Genomic DNA, 22596 nt, shown 5'->3' on the forward strand with positions numbered 1-22596 from the left:
GCAGCAAATATTTAATCTTCAGCAAGTATGTACTTGTATTTTAGACCATAATCTCTAGTCCAGTCCACAGCTGAACTACGGACTCCTGTTGACAGCAGCTCTCTCTATATGAAAATCTGAGATGTAATTAATTATACGATTGTCTCAAATAACATACTTTTATGATACAAGTATCAGTACAAGTACTGAATATCTAGTACAAGTACTAGATCTTGTATATATAAAAAAATAAATATAAATATATATGGAAGGATAGTTAGATTTTTCTTCATGTTCTAGTAAAAACTTAATCTCTCCAAGTCCAGTTTTAATTTCTTTTCTTGCTTCTTTCTTAGCCCAGAAGGTTTTAGTTTAGCTTGTCATATTCTCAGCTTTAGCAATTCAACTCCTATCTATGAACGTTTGAAAATGTAAACATGGAGTGGACATCCACAGTGAGGTATTTATTTGGCACATTGTACAGTAAATATATCTCTGTTAGAATCTTTGTTGCCTCCTTTTTTTTTCTTGGAATTGGATTTGCTATTTGTAAAGAATAACTTGAACAAAGTCAGAGCTTTGGATTATGCAGGTATGGTCAGATGAGGTGATTAGAACTGTCTGTCTTGTTTAAAAGTGTTTGCTTTTCAAAAGGCACACTTTCAGGCTTTTCCATCCCTCTGCATTGTAAAGGATTTTCTTCTTCTTTGGAAGGCAGTGGCAGATGATCTAGCCCACAAAATTTTGACTCAGTTAACCAAGCTGAACAAAGTCTTTTCCAAACTGCCAATTCTTACGTAGTCAATGGAGGGTAACATGGTTTTAATGGGTAGGAACTGGGCTAGAGCATCCAGTTCCTGTCTGTGGCTCTGGGCAAGCTGCGTTACTGCTCCAGTCTCTTTGTATCGTAAGCTCTTCCTTGAACACCCTGTAGCCAACGTGAATGTGGAACAAAGACACAAACTGGCAAAAGATGATTTGGGCTAAGAGAGCATATTCTAAGGAAGAAATAGTTTGTCTGAACTACTGGCTCTGGTTGATACTGACTGCCTTTTCATTCTGCACTTGTTCTGATAGCAAAGATGTCTTTGTAAGGGTAGACAATGCCTTAGACATCAGGAAAATTACACGTCTTTTTGATTAATTGTACCTACTTATTGAAAGTGTTTCTCAGTTTAACAGTGGGGACAATTTCATCAGACTTAAGGGACTAGTGTTTCAAAGAGTTGTTAGTCATGCTGCAGCTACTTAATATGAAACTAAATATGCTGAAGGCCTCAAAAAGCTGTAAAATTCTCACAGGCAGTCAATTGAAGAATGTGAAAGATTAAAATCTTGCTCTCTTAAAAATGAACAGTTATTGGAAATTACTTTTCGTACCTTCAGCTTGGTTTTAAGTGTGTTGTTGTTACTCCAGTAACATTGTGGTATTTTTTCCTGCTTGTGATGATTTCATCAGAAGAACAGACAAGCACAGGCAGTGATGGCCTATGCTTGATGTGACAGCTCTGCATAGCTAGGAGATGAGTAGGGGGAAGAAGAGCAGAGTTGTGCTTAAATGAAGCATAATACTTATTTTCACAGCAGAAGGTGGAACAGTAAATGCCACGAATTTGTTGTTAAGTGGGCACCTGTGTGGCTGGCACTCAGAAAAATGTCAGCATTGGCAGTCATTATATTTAATGTCGTGCACCAAAACTCTAGGAGCAGTTGATCCCCTAATAGGCTTCCTCGTTCACTTTTTGGGTTTTGTCATTGCTTTAATGTAATAATTGTTAATTATTAGCGAAAACTGGAGTTAAATTTTCTTCTTGTTTCAATGCCCAAAGTTATAAAATAAATTTAATTTGTGCTTTCACGCAGGGAAATTCTTTAGTGTGCTAACTTTCTGTGTCTCAGAACAGATTATTACTTGTTTCTAATGTACTGAAAAAAAATCAGTCACAGCTGTAGACAAATGAGTATTTCAGTTCCTGCTTTTCAGTGGAACTAATGAGATGAGGTTCTTTATAAGTTAGACTGAGTAGTCAGTTTGTCCAGTAGTGAATATAGTCATATTTACATTATTTTTAACTGTGTAATAATTTTTTTTGCACATCATAAAATTGTTTCCAGGCTATTTGAATATTAGAAATACATATGTCTAAAGAAGAGAGAGGAGACATTTTAGCTATTACAGCACAGGCTAAGCCAGACAAACTTATTTCAGAACATGACCATACTGGGTTTATTAAAATTGATCAGCTTATTCTTGCATGTAATAATTTGGAATGACGCAGTGTATTGCATGACTTCATTATGGCAGATGCTAGAGGGGAAACTTTAAAACAAGAAACAATGAAGAGTACTGACTAACAAGAGCACCAGTAAGACTGAACTGGGGGGCCTGATAGATCTTTTCTTTCTATGGCAGTGCCCTGTCTATTATCACATTTTTGTAGCATCCTAGGAAAAATGAATGTGGAGTGGAGAGCAAGTTTTTTTCTAACTGTTCATGGACAATGAGATGTAATTAATTATTTGATTGCTTTTATGGGATGGTAACATGTAAACAAATGAGAAGAGGGTAAGAGTTTGACCATGACAGTACAGAGGAGTCGACCGTATTGATGAGATGGGGAAGGTTAGGAAAGAGGCAGCACAGTGAAGAATGGTGTCAGAGCTTTGGGGTGGGAAAGCTCCATCTGCATCAGGGATGCTGGGTTGTGTTTGCAAAGATCAGAGAAAACTGTGTATCAGTATTTGAGATGTGACAAGATTAGAGCTCAGTTAAACTTTTATTTATGGTAGTGCATAAAAATTAGATGTGGTAAAGATGTAATTGCCGAAGGAACCTGTAAGATACAGTCTGATCTTGATGATACCATTGCTTTTGGGCATGTGCTGTCTTCCAAGTGACAGGCACGGCAATGGGGCTGTCACAGGGTAGGGGGTCAGCTTTAGAGATGCTGAGAGGGGTGATGTAGGAGCTTAGTTGTAGCCCTGTTAAGCTGGAGCCAACAGCCAGGTATCAAAACGACAGCAGAGATGAAAGGCAATCCTATTTTGAACAGGAGGAGACTGCTTTCCCACAGAGGGATAGAGGTGGCAGTTAAATTTGTTTCAGTGGAGGTACTTACAAAAGGAGCATGCTGTGAATATAGTCTTGAACTCCTCTCTTCTATAGAAGGTTAGGGAATGCTACTAGGGAAAGGCCTCTAAATGGCATGCAACAGGAGCAGAGTAACTGCAGTCAGTCATGAAAAGCAAAAAAAAAAAAAAGGACAAACATCTGAAGAACAGGGAAGTGCCCAAAATAATGACTCTTTGATTAAAGCAGTTGTGATGCACTGTAAGGCCCAGGAAAACACCCAAATCAGTTTTGTTTGTAACAATCATGTGGTTGCTTCCAACAAGAATTACTTGTCTTTTGATGTCAGACTAATTCTCCTGATATGATAACAAATTACAGAAGGAACAGGCCCAATGTTTTTATAAATTCAGTTTTCATCGGTGGTGTTTTGACATTTTTAATTTTGCTTTTATCAGATTTAGTTAGTATTTCTATTTGATATTTTGTATAGTATTGTAACCTACAATTTGGCTCTTTTCCTGTTCTTTGATAATCAGTCTCTTGGGTTAAATGTTAGGCAGATTGCAGTTGTCATATTGCGTCTTTTCAAGAGTGTTGCTCGCATAAAAGCTCATAGTTGAACAATTTTCTTTCTAACTTTCTTCTTTTTCAAATTGAAAATTTGTGCTTTCCTTTAAAAATGATGTGTTTGCAATTCGTCTAAGTTTGGGACGCTGTTAAGATACATTGAAATACTGAGCCTGAGTAATTCAGAAATCCAGGAAATGATTGTGCTACAGCTTTACATGTTGTTAAATTGGCATCATCCTTGAAGTGCCTGTGCTGCTCCTCAGCTTAAGCCAAGCGAAGAGGTTGCAGAGACAAAGACCACCGTAACTTAGTGCAAAGCATCAGTGGGGAAGTAAATATGTACTCTAGCTCAGTTAGGGCTCCCCTTGCCAAACTTTTAAAGTTAGATGTTAGGCCCACATCCTTTTTATATCTATAGCCTTTCCTGTAGCAAACCGTGACACAGCACTGCCTGTGTCAAGATCTGCAGAACAGATAAACAAGAGGTACTGTTCTGGCTGCTGAGAAAACCCAGCCCCAAAAGGAGGTTTAGAAACAGCAGCAACATCAGCATCACGGGTCAAGCTGCAGCAGTTCTGCCCTGCGGCTGAGTGAGCTTGTGCTAGCCAGATCCCTGAAAGTGACTTCTCAGACGATCTTTGTGGAGTAGAAAGTTCTCTGAAATGCAGTGTCATCACATAATATTGAGTAATTGACCTCTGATGGTCTTTTTCTCTGTGAATTGATGACCAATAGCTTTGATCATTAGAAGTCAGCTTACCTCACTAGAACTTCCATCTCTTGGAAAATGAAATTAATTGAAGATCCAGGCCAATACCCCTGCTCTTCCCACCACACCTGTGTCCCCTCGCAGAGGCTGGCAGGCTCCTCCTGCCTTGGGAGGGGAGTACTGGAGTTCTACTACTAACAACGACGCAGAAACGCCTGGGGGTACCACTTAATACCATCCCCCTCTTCCTCTCCTAATCCATATCAGTAGAAAAATGGCTGCTATTGTTAATTGATATTTTCATTTGGAATACTTTTGGAGGAAAAGTTACAATGGTGGAGGTTACTGTAAGTGAAGAGTTGCCTCAGATGCAGAAATTGCAGTCAGCATGCATTGCAGAGATAGGGATTGGGGGTAAGCAGTGCTTCAAGTTGTTTTTATAGCTAGTGCATTAAAAAGCCAAACCCAGTACTTTCTTATAGAGGTGCTCTATTCTGTGGAATACTAAAGTAAACTGTAACTGCAGATTAATAGCTAAAGGATTATTTCTTTGGCAGAATAATCTCTGAATTTTACTTCTGCTGACTGAAGCCAGCTTCAGCAAAATTGCTTTAAAAGTACTTACTTTCTTGAAATCGGCTCTTCCAGTGAGTGAAGGCAGGTTGTCTTGGCTCCTTTAAGCAATGCAGGAAAGAATATTGGAAGTGTTCAGGCAAATAGTGATATCACATACAACAGAAAGATGTACTGCAACAGAGACATTGACGTTGCACCTTTATGCTCCTGTTCACATCGCTCAGCTTTCAAAATGATAGACTGGGAAGCTGCAGAAAATCGTAGGCAACTACAGTAGCAACAGTTCTCACTTTCATGTTTTTCATAAAAGCCAAACTGCCCTTTATAGGCTATTAATTTGTGACGTCATTTATCTCAGGGCAAGACTGTATTTGCAGAACCTAACATAAAGACATAATACTGTAGCCTGGGATTTAAAAATGTCACTGCACATGATGCCAGGATAAACAGAACAGAAATTAATTTCAGTTACATGTACCCTGACACTTCCCAATTTTTTTATTTTTTTACATTGCCTCTTGGTATTACATTCTTTTCCTGTTCACTTACAACAAACCTCTTTTTAAGCTAAAGGAATACATGTAATCAAATAAAAATGTTCTTCATAGTAATTGGAATAATTAAATATTATAGTTAGCTCTGTGCCTGGTAGAGATTAAAGGGGATATTTTTTTATGCTATGGCAGTGACCACTGTAGTTTTCTAGTGGCTTCCTTCTTTATCACTTCTTATCTCCTCTTCTCTATGTTCTTTATCTATTACTTACCTCAGTTGTAAAATTAGAAGGAGGCGCCTTCAGGGGGGCACTGTGTAGTGGTATGGCTCGTTGTAGCACAAATAGTGTGTGCTGCTGTAGTACAACTCACAGTGAGTGTGTACGTCCTAGCCCTTCCTCTCCAGCCCTACACCCAAAGAGTACAGAGACATTACTCTGCCTTTTCCCACCTTTATCTCCCTGGGTTTCTCTTCTTTTGAAGTTGTTTTGACCTTCTGCCAAGAAAAGGTCAAGCCAAGATACAATTGTCCTAAAAATCTTTACTTAGTATGGTTTCCTGACTCTTTGGGCAAAGACCTTGTTTTCAATGTTGAGCAATCTGTTTTCTGCAATAAGACACTGAATATGTCTCTCTGTTGCTATAGAAATAATATTGCATTAAATGAGGGAACCAGTGCCCTGCTGTCAACAAATCTAATCTGAGTGTTAGTTCTCTAGAGCTTGAATTTCACCACTGGGAAGAGGTATACATAATTCTATAAATTATTTCTGTAACTTATACATAAATGTCTTTATACTCTGAAACTGTTAGCTAAATTTCCCAAAGTGATAGCATAGAGATGAAGATGATGTAACGTGTTTACATATATCTTAACAGAGCCTTCCCCCTCACCTTTTGCCCGACCCCTCCCCCATACATTTTCATATTTATAGCTTGAAATTTCTAGCTCTTTGCACAGGAAGGTGGGGAGTGGTGGGAGAAGCAGCTTTCTCAGCCAGGTTCCCTACCCCATGGACAACAAAGTGTGCCACGTTTATTTAAATTTTTGGTTTTATTTTTTTTAAAATCCAGCTCCTCCAAGTAACATGAGACGTCATTTGCCCTGCTTTTTGTAGGATTAATGAGGATATTTTCCATAACTGGCAGGATGGCCTAAACTGACCAAGGTCCTGGTACATTAACATACTCCACAAACTGATCTGCTGTTCACTACTTTCTAGACTACACTGGGTATCATGTGCGCAGTATTTCTCAAGTTACTCAAAGATTTTGTTTCAATAACTTTCTACCCTGTACAGTAGCTAAACACAAGAGAGTTGTGGATTTTGACTTTATGCACCACATATCAAATCTCACATCTGTCTTTACATTTAGACATAATTTAGACATAATATATGGGGGCTTTTCCAAGTATTTTTCTAAAGCTGTAGAATTCTAGTAACAGCAATAAGGTGGTACTTAAGCCTGTATCTATAAGGTATGGAAAAGGAATTGAAATCTTCCCTAATAATAATTACTAAGGGTCAGTGTTTGTCAACATATTGATCATAAGTATTTTTAAGAAACATGGAAGAAAAATCTTTTCTCTCACAGTTACATTACAGGAGCCCCTGTAATACATTTTGATGTATAATATATATGTGTAGTTACAAAAATAGAACACAATTTAAAAACACATGATGATTGATTTGCATAGACCTCTATGGAAATGTATGTTATAATGCTGATTTCAGAGTTCCTCTAAAAATTCTGTTACTTCTTCATTAAAAAATGCAGTTATTATTTGTGAAATGGGCCAGTGATAGATATATGTTATGTATTGCAGGGCAAAATACAATTTATAAACATTCAATTTAATTCATGAGTAATAAACATGTCAATGGTCTCTGATTAAAGACTACTCTTTAGAAAACTTTAAAAAACCTCTGTCATCATTAGAATAAAACAACTGCTTTTTTGACAAAATCCTTTCTAAATTTTTTTTAGTGATTGTAAATCAATCAAGGAATTAGATAAACCTTCCTAGACAAGGACAAATTTCTGACAACTAGAAGAGTAACTGTCTGGGTTTGCATATTAATATAAAAACAGAGATGCAGGAAAAACTAGTAAAGTACACAATTACCTTTCTTTGAAATTCATGCCATGCTCATTATTAAAACAGACTCATCACATAAACAAGTCACCACAAGACACCCATTATATTTTTGCTGTTAAAGGAGTTCTTGTAATGAAAAAAAATAAAACCCTTAATTCCTTTGCACAGCCATAAAATACAAACCAGAAGCTGACCTGGTTTCTACCCTTGTGTAAAGCTATTACACCATCCAAGGTTGCTGCATTTTTTTGCCAGCTATATCACCTACTGCTATGCTATCTGTTGGTTCCTATCCAGAGCCTTGCCTAAGGCAAGTTATTGAAAATGGCTAAGTACTTGATAAGGGAGGGAAAGAAGTTGGAGGGAAAGGGTTGAGTGGACATATAATATTAAAGTGAAGATGTATTCTAGATCCCTGCATATTATCATGATCACATCTAATATAGAATATTTTATTACTGTGCACATTTCCATAAACAAAAGCTAACAATGAAGGTAGGAAAAGAGAGCATAAACACTAAAATGTGTTTTTTTTCTGTAGGAACTCAATGGAGAAAGGACCAAGAGCAAGATTTAAAGAACGTTCTGAAGAACACTGACCAGGACATCCCATTGGTATTTGTCAGTGGAAATCATGATATTGGCAATACTCCAACAAGAGAAACAATAGATAATTATTGCAAGAACTGGGGTGATGACTACTTCAGCTTTTGGGTTGGAGGCGTTTTCTTTCTTGTGCTGAATTCTCAGTTATACTTTGATTCTTCCAAATGCCCCGAGTTAAAGCAAGCCCAGGATGTGTGGCTCAATGAGCAACTGGCTGTCGCTGAAAAACATAAATGCAAGCATATAATAGTATTTCAGCACATCCCTCTGTTTCTGAGAAAACCTGATGAAGACCATGATTATTTCAACTTGGAAAAATCAGTTCGTCAAGAGATAATGGAAAAGTTTCATAAAGCAGGTATTTTCTCAAATTTTCCTATTTTTGAATTTTTGTTTCAAATTGTTAACGGCTATGCTGCCAGACAAAATACATTTAACTTAAATGGCACTGTTTTCAATGAATTTTAGATACTGCTTATAAGCCTCGTTGTTCCCTGTAGGTCAAAATTATCAACTGAATCTAATCACCTGTAGAAAGTACCAAACAAAATTTTAAACTTTGAGTGAAAAGTAAAAAACTTAAAGTGAAAAACTCTTTAAAATAAATAGCAAGGATTCCATTTTGCAAGTACTGATAGATGTAAGACAACCTGAGTTTTTCCTGCCTAAGGAGTGGAAGATCAGGTATTGATTGCCACAGGAGAAAAATACAGAATTTATGTTTTACATAAAACATGGAAACAGAATTCAGAATTACCTTGGAGGTTGTTTTCTCCCACACTGAGCCAATTTTAAACCAAGAGCGTAATGTACTCCAGATTTATTCAGTGTTAAAAACAGTCTTGCTCTGCTAAGATCAATCTTTTGCATATCCATTACTAATAGGGGCCATTTCTGGGATGATGGGCAGGTGGAACACGCGCTAAACAAGTATACTGTACCAAACTCCTTAGCTTTGTTTGATGACACTGGAATGCCACGGAGACAGGCACAGTACGCAGCTACTCCTCCATGCTGTTCCCATTGTTTCCTGTCAATTACCTTCATGTTCCTGGCGGGTGCGAGTCCCTCAAAATTTCCTGCCAGCCTGCCTTCGCTGCATCAGAGCATCATTTTCTCTGTATCTATAAGAGAACATGTTATTTGGATTACTGAACAATGCAAATTGTTTATGGTATTGTTCCTAATTTAACATATAATTGTTAAGCCTAGACTCATCCAAAACCAGTCTAATTTCCAAGCTCTGAATCTCCTACTGTTTCCAATCAGTGGGGCCAAAATTCACAGCTATCTGAAGGCTCTCCAGGGGACTGACATATTTGCAGACTGACGATTTGCAAGTGGTTTTTTTTCCCATAAGGAAACACACTGAGAATACCTCATATCTTCTTCAATTTTTGTGCTAGTGTTAATATAGGGGGAAGTATTGCTATTGGAAAGTTGGGCAGCTAAATGACTGCTTATGTACTGTTGGCTAAAAACACATCCTAGTTCACTGGAGAGCTTGTTAGCAGAAGGACGCTGCCATACAGGCAGTATCCCATTAAATAGGCATTAATGTGGAAAACAAAGCAGTTCTGTTCTAGAGTTTTCTGTCACCCAGATGGCTTACTAACATTTGGCAACACAGTATTGGGAATATAATTAATCAACAGGTAAACGAAATTATGCAAAATGTTATCATCGTAACATTTATCGTCATTACGTTATCATGTTTCTTAGAGGGATATTTCAGACTGATTTTCCGAACGTGTATCAAGGGTTTAACCAAAAGTTGACTAGGCTTCAAATGATGGGGAAAAGGAAGAGAGAATGGGAAGCCAGCAATACAAGACAACTCTATGGAAGAAATTCCCAAACTCCTTTCTGTGCCAACATCCCATCTGTACCTTCCCTCCATCATTTCCCATTGTGCCCCTCATTCCCATCCCTAAAATTCCTCCCAAAATGACGTGTTATTTGATTCCTTCACAAATATGTTAAAACATTGATCTTTTGCTTGCTGTTTTATACAATAAGTAGATGAGTCAATAGGTAACATTCACAATCCAATAATCAAACATTTTGCTAATTAAATGAATACAGAGAGCAAGCAGCTCAGTGTAACTCAGACTGCTGAGAAAAATTAGCTGAATCAAAAGATGGCTCAGAGTTTCCTTAGTAACAGGTGCGTTCTGTTTCCATTTTATTATTCAATTGAAGAACAGTCTTTGTAAGACCACAAAATCTTATCAGTGGATTGCAAACAGGCAGTTATCATGGTAGGACAGATGCACAGATATGCAATGACTCCACTTATTTTCTGACTCTCTGCTTTGCCAAAGAATGATCGATTTCAGCCTAGCATTAGACATGAAATTGGTTTTCCCCCCAGTTCACTTCATGTGTTCTTGGAGGATTAAAACACAGAATATTACTAATGAAATCCCAATCTACTTTGCATTTGGTAGGGTCTTTTTTTTATTTATGACTTGCAGTTTAAGAAGGCTAACCCCTTATAGCACTTAAGTTAGAAATTTGGTATAACTATTTATTCTGGAAAAAGAAAGTACGTATGCCTTTTAATGAGTCCACCAGGCTGCTGCTATTCTTCTTCCCCCGACCTGTCACCAGTCCTTCCTTCCTTCTGCGTTCTCGCTCTCTGATTCAGTGTTTCCAACCACTCCAAAGGTTTGTTGGGTAATTATCAAAAATTTCAGTATAACGTGCATGGTTTAGGGGTTGCTATGTTTGGTAATGCGTTGTGATTAGATGGGCATCGTATTTCAGTTGTTGATAACCCAGGATCAGACCTGGAACTATCCCAGTTTTCACGTTTATACTTTTTCTAGAAGTGTCAAACACAGAGCCATAACTCAGCTGGTTAGAGAAAGACAGGAAAGGAAGAACAATCTAGTAATTCAGGTCTTTCCATGAACCACGAAATTCACATGAGTATGTGTAGAAAATAATCAGATACTTAAAGTATGGTGATCCTGCACAGGTGTCTTAAAGTGAGGTATCCAACTTCAGAAAATTATTATTTTAAATTCAGAGCCCAGATCTTCTGTAGTTATTCTCTTCTAATCACTTACATATTACATAATGGTTTTGGTTTAAGTATCCGCTCATTACAAGCAGAGATAAAAGACTAGCTGTAGAGACTACATCTGGTTCGAAATACTGAATTACATTTCTCACATTAGAAGTGTCCTTAACAGTTGGGCTAATTAAAGATAAAATCATGTCCTTATGATAAATATTTATAAATTGAGAATCTGGCACTTGTAAATATGTATTACTACTATGCAACGTTAAACCACACTTGTAAGCTGCATGTCTAAGAAATCCTCCTAGGCCATTTTTTCTTAAATTGCATTTTATAACAAGTATTGTTCTTGAAAAAGTGACTTCAGTGACAGTGAAAATCAACTCAGTTGAGAACATAGTTTATCATTTAAGTGAAAATACATTTCTAAAAGCATATTTGTATAACTTCTGAAAGTTTAGCCTCAGTTGTCAAAGCTCTGTCTCCTCTACCTGCAGAAGCTACATACAGAAAAAACCTGTGTGCAAGAACTGTGAATGAGCTGACCTGACATTCTCTTCTGTGAGATCTGCTGGAGTCACTAGACTCTGCTGCATGAAATGCATGTTCAGCTTTTAAGAATTTTATAGTGCTGATATAAATAGGTTTGCTCATAACTTCATAGGGAAAATAAAGAAGTAGTAGTGGTCTAGCCAAAAATTTGGTCTGCCTGTCACGTGTCTTTGAGAAACGTAAGTAATAAATTAGTTACTAAATTAAGCAGTTTATGTAATAGAAGACATACTTTTTCTTACATATCTCATTCCAGTATAGTTTTCTTAGGTTGTTAAAGATTTTTTTTTTCTATGACCTGAAAAGTGTGGGTATTTTTGTTGAGCTATAGCTCAATCTTTTAAAGATTTTTTTTTTTTCTTGTCCTGGGAACTATCACTGACACACTGAAGTACTTACTTACATTACTTAACACAATATAGTAATAGATGTTTCTTAATGGCCCTAATGAACTAAAACATTTAAGCAAATCTATGAACTTGTTTAAGAGCTCTGTTGAATACAACCTAAATTAATAGCTGATTTTTCACCAACAAAGCTGAGAAAAGACTTTTCAGTTCAGAGTGAGATGAAGAGTATAGGTGGTCTATCTAGGTGAGACATTTTGCATCCAAGAGAGAATCACTAGATAATAGATATAAAACATGGAAGGAAATTCCCTGCAGTCTCCAGCTTTTTTTAATTAAAAAGTTTTAAGTTCATCTAAATGTCTTCAAAGGTATTTTTTAGATGTGGTTAAAAATATTTAATTTGTACATACAGGGAAAAATAACCACCTAACTTTATGAAATGGCATATTTTTTTCATTATAGTTGTGATTGTAGGTGCTGTAACTTCTAACACCTTTACTCATTAGAAGAGTGTGATACCTACATTCTCCTCTTAGAAGTGTTACGACAGGACAGTAGTATTAAAGGAACAAGCAGCTTTCTGAACATCTACAGCTGAGATATATTTGAGCACAAAATTAAAGTATGGAGCGCTGAAAGCTGTTGTTTCTAAAATTTACCAGACAACATATGCTATGTTTCATTATTTTCTTTGTTGTGTAATCAAAGTTGACAAGGGAGTAATATTTTCTTCTTCCTGCCATTGACACCTTGATTTTGGCAAAGCCCATACACCAAGTGAGTAATCTCAGTGCTTGCTTATGTGTCGCTCTGTCAGTATTTAAGATAATTTAGATTTAAATACTCTCAACTTCAGTGACTTAGATCAGCCTCTTTCAACCTTGAAATTATGCGCTTGTGGTACAGGTAGAGTGACCAAATTTGGTATCTTCTGCGTCACTGTGTAAGAACAGAGTTTTTTAAGACGGTTCCCCGGTATGATAACGTAATCTAGCATGTAGATACATGTAGACATCTTTTTCGGAAATTCAGCAGCAAGTACAAAATACATTTATTTAGTGTAGTACTTAATGACATTAAGTAATACTTATTCTAGATAAATTTCTGAAATCTGTTTTATCCACTGGGCTGCAGTTTTTCTTGATAAAAACTTCTTTTTGATCCTGAGAGCACATGGCAAACCAGGATTGTTTGGGGTTTGTGTCTGGTCTCTGAGAAGGCTTCACTTGCAAATGGAAAAAGTAGCAAAAGCAGGAAATAAATTCCACTGAAAGGTCACAAGAGGCATTCACAAAAATTAACTTGAAGCACAGAGTGACCTTCTACAGACAGTACCTCTAAAGGCTTATTTAGACCAGCACTCTAATTAGGTGATCTGGAATCACCCTCTGCCTATGTCTGTTGTTTCTCCTCTGATTATATAGGAAAAACAAGCGAGACTAAGATCCTTCTCTGTATAGCTCTATTCAGTGTTGTCCTACATAAAAATACTTTTGACATAGATATACTTTACAAAGTAATATCTTGTCTCCCACTCACACAGACCCACTGACCACCAGTTGCATCAAGCTCTGGATTCTTTAGTCTACAAAGCAAATTTAAGGAAGAGTTTGCCGGATCATGTTTGCAAACAACAGTACATGGGATATTTTTATTAAGACGCTGATAGTGCTATGCGCTGTAAATTCTAATTATTCACTTCTATTTTATTCACACAACTCCTCTGATGAAGAAGGTAGCGTAGAAGAGGTTATGAAATGGAGGGTGTTGATCCCCAACGCTTACCAGTGGGACTGTTTGCTTCTACTGGAGCTCTGATGGTGGGAAATGATTGGAGGTTTTTTGGAGAACTGGCTCCGAGAACTGCCTGAGCACTGAACAGTTCTGTTAACAGCGCTGTGACTGATGCTGTCACATCTTTGTTTGCTGCTGTAACACCTGCTCAGCAGATGGGGTGATGTGAGCACTCTCAAGTTGCAATGAGATAAAATCAATTCTATTCCACACAAGAGATTTTGTTTACAAAGACTACTGAATATTACCATTTGCTTTGTAGCACTGGAGTCTTGAAAAAATGATGTATACCTCCTGCCCAGGGGAGAAAAAAGGTATGGCAAAAAACGCCTATGGTTAATGTGTGCTCTTGTAGGGAAGCTGAAAGAACATCATTTTGGAGTGCAAAATTGTTCTGAGAACTGGTATTACTGTTGAACCGACCACATTGTTCAGCACTTCAGAAAGCAGCTGTACGCTGCAAGTGAAGGGAAGAAAGAAAAGCCAGTTTACGCCTGATACTCCAGGGGAAGTGCTCAAGATCAGTTTATCCGTGTGACTGAAATGGTTTTATTTGCCAGATACATTATCTTTTAAGAAATATGTATCTACGTGTACATGTGTGTGGGTGTACACACACACACAGACACATCTCTAATAGTAGCATCTCCCTGTGCCTGGATACTACTTACTTTGTTCTCCTGCCTATGAAAACTCTGAAAGGGTACTAGAGTGTTGATAACATTCAGGTTTTTCACTCAGCACAATTTAATTTCTTTACAGAACTGCTTCTCCACCTCTTTGCTTCCATTTTGGCTCTACTACTGCTCCTCTCTAGCTTCTGCAGTTTTGGGGACAAATATATATAGGATCAGCTTTTGCTAGTATATCCTCTTCAGTCCTTGATTGAGCAAGAGGTTTGGCAAGTGAAGCAGTGACTTTTAGATAAGCATAATTCTATTTTAAACTTAATTTTATCATTAAACTTGAACAGCTAACATAAAAGCAGAGTAACTAGACCACAATGGCAATCCCTATAGCCCAGTCTCCTGCTCCTCCTACTAGCCAAACCCTTGCAAAGAGCACAAGACAGCAAAAGGCATAATGGTATTTCTTCCAAGTACTCTTGCTATCTCCAACAATTTTTCTTTCAGGGACTTACTATCATATTAATGTTATCAATATAGTGCAATTTAGTGATTCTTTTATAATTTGTTCAGTTGATTTTTGAAAGCTCAGCTTTCACAATGGTCTGCGGGAGGAAGTTTCATGTTTCACAGCTATGTGAAGAAATGTCTCCTTTTGTTTGCTTTGAACTTCACCTGTAGTCTGTATTGAGAGTCATAAATCTGTAAATGAAATGCAGTGGACATTAATTCATGTCTGCAGTTACTGTAAAAAATACTTCATTAATCAGCACTTAAAGGGTGATAATCTGGACCATGTGATAAATTTCATTGCTCAGTCAGAACCACTTTTTTTCCCCAAATTCTCTACAGAGTGCATGGGAGAAGAAGCAAGGTCTGTACTGTACCCATTACATATTTATTATGTCATTCATATTGCACTGATTTAGCCTTTTCGTTCTCTTACAGTCTCATTTGCTTTTGCTGAGAAAAGCATTTATTTAATTGAAGGCTCAGTCTAAATAAAGCATGCTACTGATTGCCTATGCTGATTATTCCAGGCATTCTCTTCTTAATTTGGAAAAACTGCTTGCTTTTCTTTGGTTTATTTTTATATTGGTAATTTTCTTCCTATATTTTTACACTGTCCGTAGTGCTGGGTTGAGCAGTTTGACTTCCAACTGAGGCCAGGCCAGTCGCATTTTGGACACAGCAAACCTGCCTCAAAATGATTTTTGTACATTAGGAACTAGAGTTGGAAAACAGCTTCTTCTGAATTCGGGTTTTTGGAAGGAAGCCACAGGAGTGAGTGTAATTATAAAAACTGGAGTCAGGCACCCCTGGAATTTAAACTAGTTCAAGTCTGAATTCCAGCCCAGCATCATCTGATTGTGTGAGAAAAATTGTGTTCTAGGTGCATGTTTCTTTATGAAATTATTTTTAATATTTCAAGATAAAAGTGGGTGCATTATTTTCCATCCTGTTTTAACCTATTTGGATTTCTGTGATCTTTGCAACTAGACTTCCTTTGAGATTGGGGCTCAGGCTGTACTTCTTGAATTAAACTAGCAAACATCAAATTTTTCAGGAAGTTAGGAAAACAGATGTATTTCACAAAATCTTACTGTTGCGTTGTTATGGAACATACCTGTTGTCTGTTTAATAAAGCAAGAAGGTGACTATGCTAGCATTTCACATTTAAAATAGAGACATTTTATAATGACTTAACTACTCCTTAAACAGAAAGGCTGGTCAAAACACTGATTAAAAAAGATGTGGTTGTCTGTCAGTCCACATAGAGAAGGCAGGCCGTAGTCCCCTCTCTTTCCTGCCCCAAAGGGAGTTGAAAACATGCCCAGTCTTCCACATTCTTGCATTTTTGTATGCTACAGAACACAACAACAGTAGAGTAGCAAGTAACGGAGAAGAGTCTGGGAATTATGTGACTGCAACTGCACAATAAGCTAAGACTCGGACGTAACCACTCTCAGGGGAATTATCCATGAGACACAGCTAAATGCCTTTGTTCTCTTACAGTGCAATTATATCAAAATCGTGCTGACCCTTTTCCCCGGTGCTGCAGAACTGTTGTTGAGAAGGGTTTCTCTGAGTGGAAAACTATAATTTGTGAGAAGGTGCTGCAGTTCTAAAATTCTGTAAAATAACCTTAGCTTCTCTTGCTAACAGACAAACTGCTTTCTGCATGATATTCAGTATGTGGTTTCTTTTCATGTAATGAACTATTTTCTCATCTGATTCTTGTCAGAAATAAAATCAACAGCATGCTAACAACACTGGGGTAGATAAAGTTTTCTTTCAAATTTTTTTTAAATGCCACCTGAAAGAGGTGGTGAATATTTCATATAGGACTCGGTTTCTTTCAGAACATTATTCTGCTTTGGGTTGTCTGGGAACTCAGAAGTGCTGGGCATCATTACAAAGAATATTCCCTTTTAAATCAGAGCTACTGCAATCTGTGTGGTTGTGATGGTTATATACATGCATTTGCTCCTGAGCCTGGCTGGCTTGGTTATCCCTTTCTGTACCAATCTTTTCCATGAATTTTCTGTTGAGAAATGTCTGCAATAGAAACCATGAGCAAAGTGTTTATATCATGGTTTTGACTTGGAAAAAAGTGTCCAAATTAAAATATGAATTTTGTTTGAAATTTTTTAAAAAATTAGTTGTGCTTTAAAGTTTCTGCTTATGAATGAACATACAGATGGCATCAAAGGTAGCATGCTGAATTACAGGAGCTATTAATTACCCTCCTCAGCACTTACCTCTTGCCTTGGCCAAGCCACTGCATAGCCTTACAGTCTGGAGAGACATAATGCAGTGTGTGAATTAGCATCAAAACAAAGTATTTATTAACTCATTTCATGGTCAAGCTAATGAGGAGTCTAAGGCTTATCAACATATGTAAGTAAGTATTAACATCTCTTCGGATGACTCTTGAACAGTACATGTTTTGGTTGGTTGTTATGTCATGAATTATTTATGCTAAATAGGCTGCTTAGGACTCACGGAATTTGTACCAAAATAGGTATTTCATTCTTTAGTAGGAATGTATTATTCTACAGGAAAAAAAGTTACGATCAGATCTTTGGAAACAGTAAATCTTTTTGTCTTTCGGTTTCAGCTTTGTCAGATGAGAACTAAAAAGGAGGTTTTTGTGCTTGGTCACAAAATGATGGTAAATTGCATGGCAGGAGGACATCTTTGGTTTACTAAAATCAGAATCAATTCCTGTATTTAAACCTTTTTTTACAAAGACACTGATTTTTTTGTAGATTGATTGATTCTGAAAACTCATATTTGGTGTGCAGGCATGAAGCTCATTGGGTTTAGGTGTTCTCATGATCAAAGTACAGTTTTAGAACAGACAGAGCAAGACCTGGTGTCCAACCCTGAATGGTGCCCATCCCAAGTCTCTGGCTTCCAGTCCTGTTCTGATCAAAAATGAATTTGGCAGTTAAGGCCTTTTTTCCCTAGCAGATACTCCCTGACTGTTGTATTGTTATGCAATCTGACATCAGACAATGATAATCACAGAGACAGTGTGTGTGGTTTGTTTTCTGTTTTGTTTTTTTTTTTTTAATAGTAACCATCTGCACAGTTTTTTACTTTATTCTGATTTTAATCCCTTTTCTTCTTTTAATGAATAATCCATTAGGTATGAATAGTGTCTTACAGTAATGGATCCTGCTTTTTTTGTTTAATGGATACTGTGAAACCTCCAGTCACATTTAAATTCAAATTAGTATGTACTTCATAAAAAATGAAATAATGAATGCTTGTGAAGGCGCCATCCTTTGGACATTTATTTACATAGTAGTTTTTTAGTATTTCATACAGCTTTTAAATCAAAGCTTTTCCCAACTGCTATTTCTGAAACCAGGGATTAAAAACAAATCACTGCTCTACCTGGTTTTTTGGGGGGTGGTTTTGGGCTATAAAAATGAGGCCTGCCAGGACACTGTTCTTTTCTCACAGAGTTTAGGGAAAAAAAAGGGGGGGCGGTGGGGAAGGGTTGCTAGGAACTTGACAGTATTACTTCAGAAAAACATCTGAAATGAATAAATTAAATTTGAGTGCATACATCTCTAAGAGTCTTTTTATGTTTAAGATCAAAAGCAAGAGCAAAGTAAATAGCCTGCTTGTCATCTTAGTATTATTGCATTGACTGGTTCAGATTTCCTTCTTATGCTAACTAACAAAAGTGAGTGGAATACCGTTGAGTGAACAAAAAAGTGCTATTGAAGAAAAAAACAACATCAGTTAGACTTCTATTAATACACAGCAGTGACCTGTTTGTTTCTTTGTTCAAGATGTAACATATTGTAACACAACAATAGCAAGAATTAATACTAGCACTGGCAATAAAGAGTACCTGAAAACTGAAGGCTGGGCAAAATTTTCACTGGGAGGTGTCTAAAGCAGACACTAAATTCTAGCCGAGGCTGATGCTGAGCAGCTAGATCCACGAGGGCACGTCAGCACTGAACACCCACCCCGTGCAGTTAGGATCTGGATGACATGCATATGCTAAAAGGGGGAATTTGGATGAACAGTATCTATGAACAGTACCTATAAACACCAGCTTGTTTAGGCAGCATCTGCCTCCCATAGCCAACAGGAGATAAAAGAGGTTTTAAATCACATCCTCTCTGCTCTCAGGTATCATATTTGCAGAGCTTACAAATCACTCTTCAGTTCCATATCAAAATTCCTTCTGGAGTGTAGGCAGTTAGCAGACGTTAAACATAATTGTGGTGAAGTTACAGTATTTGTATAAGAAGAAGAAAAGCTGCGTGACTCATGGGCCAAACTTTTTACCTGGTGTCTGTCTGCTGTCTAGGATGGGTTTCTCAAAATCTTCCCTTGAATTCTCAGTCAAGGGGAGATTTTTGTTTTTCTGATAGCATAACTAAAGCTGCTTTGTTACTTTTCTATCCTCTGTCCTTCTAATTGCACTGAAACTGTGTGCTGACAATGACCATATACCACTATTCAATGTAAAAGTAACATTATTCTCTGTTTTCCACCTTGAGTCCTTTGCTGTTTCAGAAGGGTTTGCATTTTGAAATATGAAAGCCCGTGTAGCTTTTACCAGGAACACAGCAGAATAATTTATATTTTGCTTTCCAAGCTGCTTAATTTTCAACCGTACTTTGAGCCTAGTTTATATATTTTATACCAGTCTTCAAATCACTCACTCCCACAAAAGCAAAGGATTGATGTAGCCAACTGTCTTAAGACAGGTTCACCTACTTCACTTTTCATTTAACCACTGTGAAAGAGGTCTAGATCTACTGCAAGATGGAAGGTTTTTCTGGCTGTAGAAATAAGGATTTCCTTGTGAAGTTACGGTGCATTCCTAATCACAGCGCTCTGCCTTTAAACTGCCTCTGCTCTTTTCCAGAATTTCTGCTGTCTGAAGGCAAAATCAGCTGGTTTTTTTTTTTTAAAAAAAAAGTTATTTTTAAGGTTACAGTATGTCTCAAATTTCCCATTCTCTGGCTTACCACTTGAACAGGACTAAGCATGTGTTCCCTTTCATGTTAAGCATGGAATGGCAGATTGCTGGAATAATTGAAAAATAACAAATGACGTTTGGTGTTGTCATCACAGTGTCCATCCCTGTGTATTTTTATAGGCTTGCTCATTATTCCATAATGATAAAAACAAGGGTTGGAAAGGTAATTATCAGTGCTGCATATTCGAGGATAGCTTTTACCCTGAGGTGGCGAGCAAGACCCCTGCTGTGTGCAGAGGAAAGGGGTGCCATCAGGGAGCGCCTCACACTAGCTGGCACTTGTCCCCACGTGTGCTAAGCTTCACTCTGCTCTGCTGTCCTCTGTCAGGAACAGGCACATGTTTAGACCTTTGCTCGTTAGTTTATTTTTCAATATAAACACAAGTTACGTTCAGCAAGGTACAGCATCTATAGAATAGTGCCAGCAAAATATTTTTCTATTATAGCACAGCAGATTTTAGCCAACAGAGCAAACTAATAGGAAAGATTCAATTTCATAAAATAGCTAGTTATTTTGATAACCTGCTGGCTCTCTAGTCACAGTTGTCAGGGAATACTTAGTGTGGTTTTGGAGTCACTCAGTATTAATATGTTTTCAGATGCTTTATGTAGAACCATCAAAGTGTCATTATGATTAAGGAGCACACAACCTATTGTATTTCAATAGAGGAATTACACCTTAAAGCCTTAAGGTGTGTTTGAAAATGTTTGAATTGTCATTAATAGTATCGTAAATCAACACCAGATCTAAACACTTTCTGTAACAAAATATAAAATTAATTTACACGTTTTGCACTTGATGATAAACAACAAAATTCCAAATATTTTCAGCCATCTGGTCCAGTAATTTTTCTGTTTCACAATAGTATAAAATAGCATTAGATGCAGCTTCAGGAAGCTGTAATAGTCTGAAATCCAAGGAACTTAGACTGAGCATGCCAAAAATTAATCTCAAAACCTGTTTGTAAAATTAGCTATTTATACTGACTCCATATTTTCATTCAAAATAAAATATGCACCATCTTAAAACAGCAAGAAAGCTGATGAATAATCTTCTGCCAAACTACAAATGCTGTTGACTATGATGCTCAGCTGTATCTATCAACAGTGCACAGAATGGCTAAATGGTGAAGGATGTTGGCACACCCTGGAAATGAGATCCTTGTCTGTAATAGTATGTTCTCTCTTAGGAAGAAGCTCCATTCTCAACTCTGTTGTTAATGGGTTTACAAACTTTGACAGAAAATTTAGCATCAAAATGACTTTTTCTTTACTTTTTTGACTCACGAGACTAAACAAGGTTTCATTATTTTGTAGTAATAAAACATTTGATTAAAATGTATAAAATGTCAAATGGGGATGGCAAAATAATCTGTTTGATAGCATGAATTTTACCTGTAAAGACAATCAGAAAGGCCATTCAGAGTAGTGAATACAGCTTCTACCAATGTATTTGTTTATGTTTGCAAGGCAGAAGAAACAAAAATTAGAAATTACTGGTTTGGAGGTAGGATGACACAATTTCATTTAATTTGAAATTGTTTCAAAATTTCTGCAAAAATCCTATAGCTACTGAGGAGCGTGGCAGGAAAGTAGACCTGGCATGTGGATCATCTTTAGAAGTTGGTCAAAATCAGATCATTTGCAAACTTAATTTTTTGTTACATTACCGTATTCTGAGACAAGGGGAATGGTTGGACTTCTTTAAACATCTGTTTGGCTAATCAGTTAGACAATGATTCAGCCAAGGATTTCAAAGTACATTATAAAGCCTTCAATATGAAATATGTTTGTCCTCTTTACCTGCTGCTGCTTGTCAGTTAGCTTTTCTTCTACTCCTGATCAAGCTTGGATGATACTTGCATGTGACCTACCCAGAAATTTTCAGTATAGCGTATCGTTGTCTCCTGCAACAGATCAAACGTATTTCTTTCTTTTCAAGTTCATAATGGAGTGATTTTTTTTACCCCGATACAGTCCAAAATATAAACAGTCTCATTTAAAAAAAGAAAGAAACAGAACACCCTTAAGTCATTAAAAATACACAGGAAATCGGCATAAACCTGCCTTGTTTGTACCCCATACTAGGTAAATGTTAATTCTTGTCATTACCAAGCCTGACTCCTGTTGCAGGTTGTCAACCTTTCATTTTTTGGCTGCTCTCATCTTTCTTCCTCTCATATTAATAACTCACAACCTCTTCTGCTTATTAGGTTTCTTTGATGTACCTCATCTATTCCATCTGTGATAACCCCCGATGTCTTTGAGAAAAGATTACAAATTATCTTCTCATTTATGTTTTTTATTTGTTTGTCTTGTCTCTTTTTTAATTTTTTTTTTAAGGTCACCGGCCTTGGGTAAACAGGTCTAAGCTCTCCTTGGTGAGTTTTCTGCACATTAATTGACAACTGCAGTTCCACCATCCTTGGCTTTCAACTCCTGTTTTGGTAGCATCATTCTTTAGGCAGTTAACTAGTACTGAAAATTTTTTCTAATTTTAATCAGCTTCCTCTAGAGTGTTCCTTCTTTCTAGCCAAAGGAGCAGCAAGATGTAACTGTAAACACATTTTATACATAAACTGCAACTGCTAACTAAATAAATACTCTCTTTTTTCCTTTT

At 37.0% G+C, this 22596-nt stretch overlaps 1 protein-coding gene across 1 annotated transcript in view; it reads left to right on the top strand.

The window, feature by feature from the left end:
- Positions 1-22596, top strand: part of CPPED1 (calcineurin like phosphoesterase domain containing 1) — a 43635-nt gene that overhangs the window by 19804 nt on the left and 1235 nt on the right. The window contains exon 3 of the mRNA XM_068423359.1: positions 8044-8466. Within this exon, the coding sequence (XP_068279460.1) occupies positions 8044-8466 (423 nt within the window). The remainder of the gene's footprint in view (positions 1-8043; positions 8467-22596) is intronic.

The sequence above is a fragment of the Nyctibius grandis genome, chromosome Z, assembly GCF_013368605.1.
Source record: "Nyctibius grandis isolate bNycGra1 chromosome Z, bNycGra1.pri, whole genome shotgun sequence".
Lineage (NCBI taxonomy): Eukaryota > Metazoa > Chordata > Aves > Nyctibiiformes > Nyctibiidae > Nyctibius > Nyctibius grandis.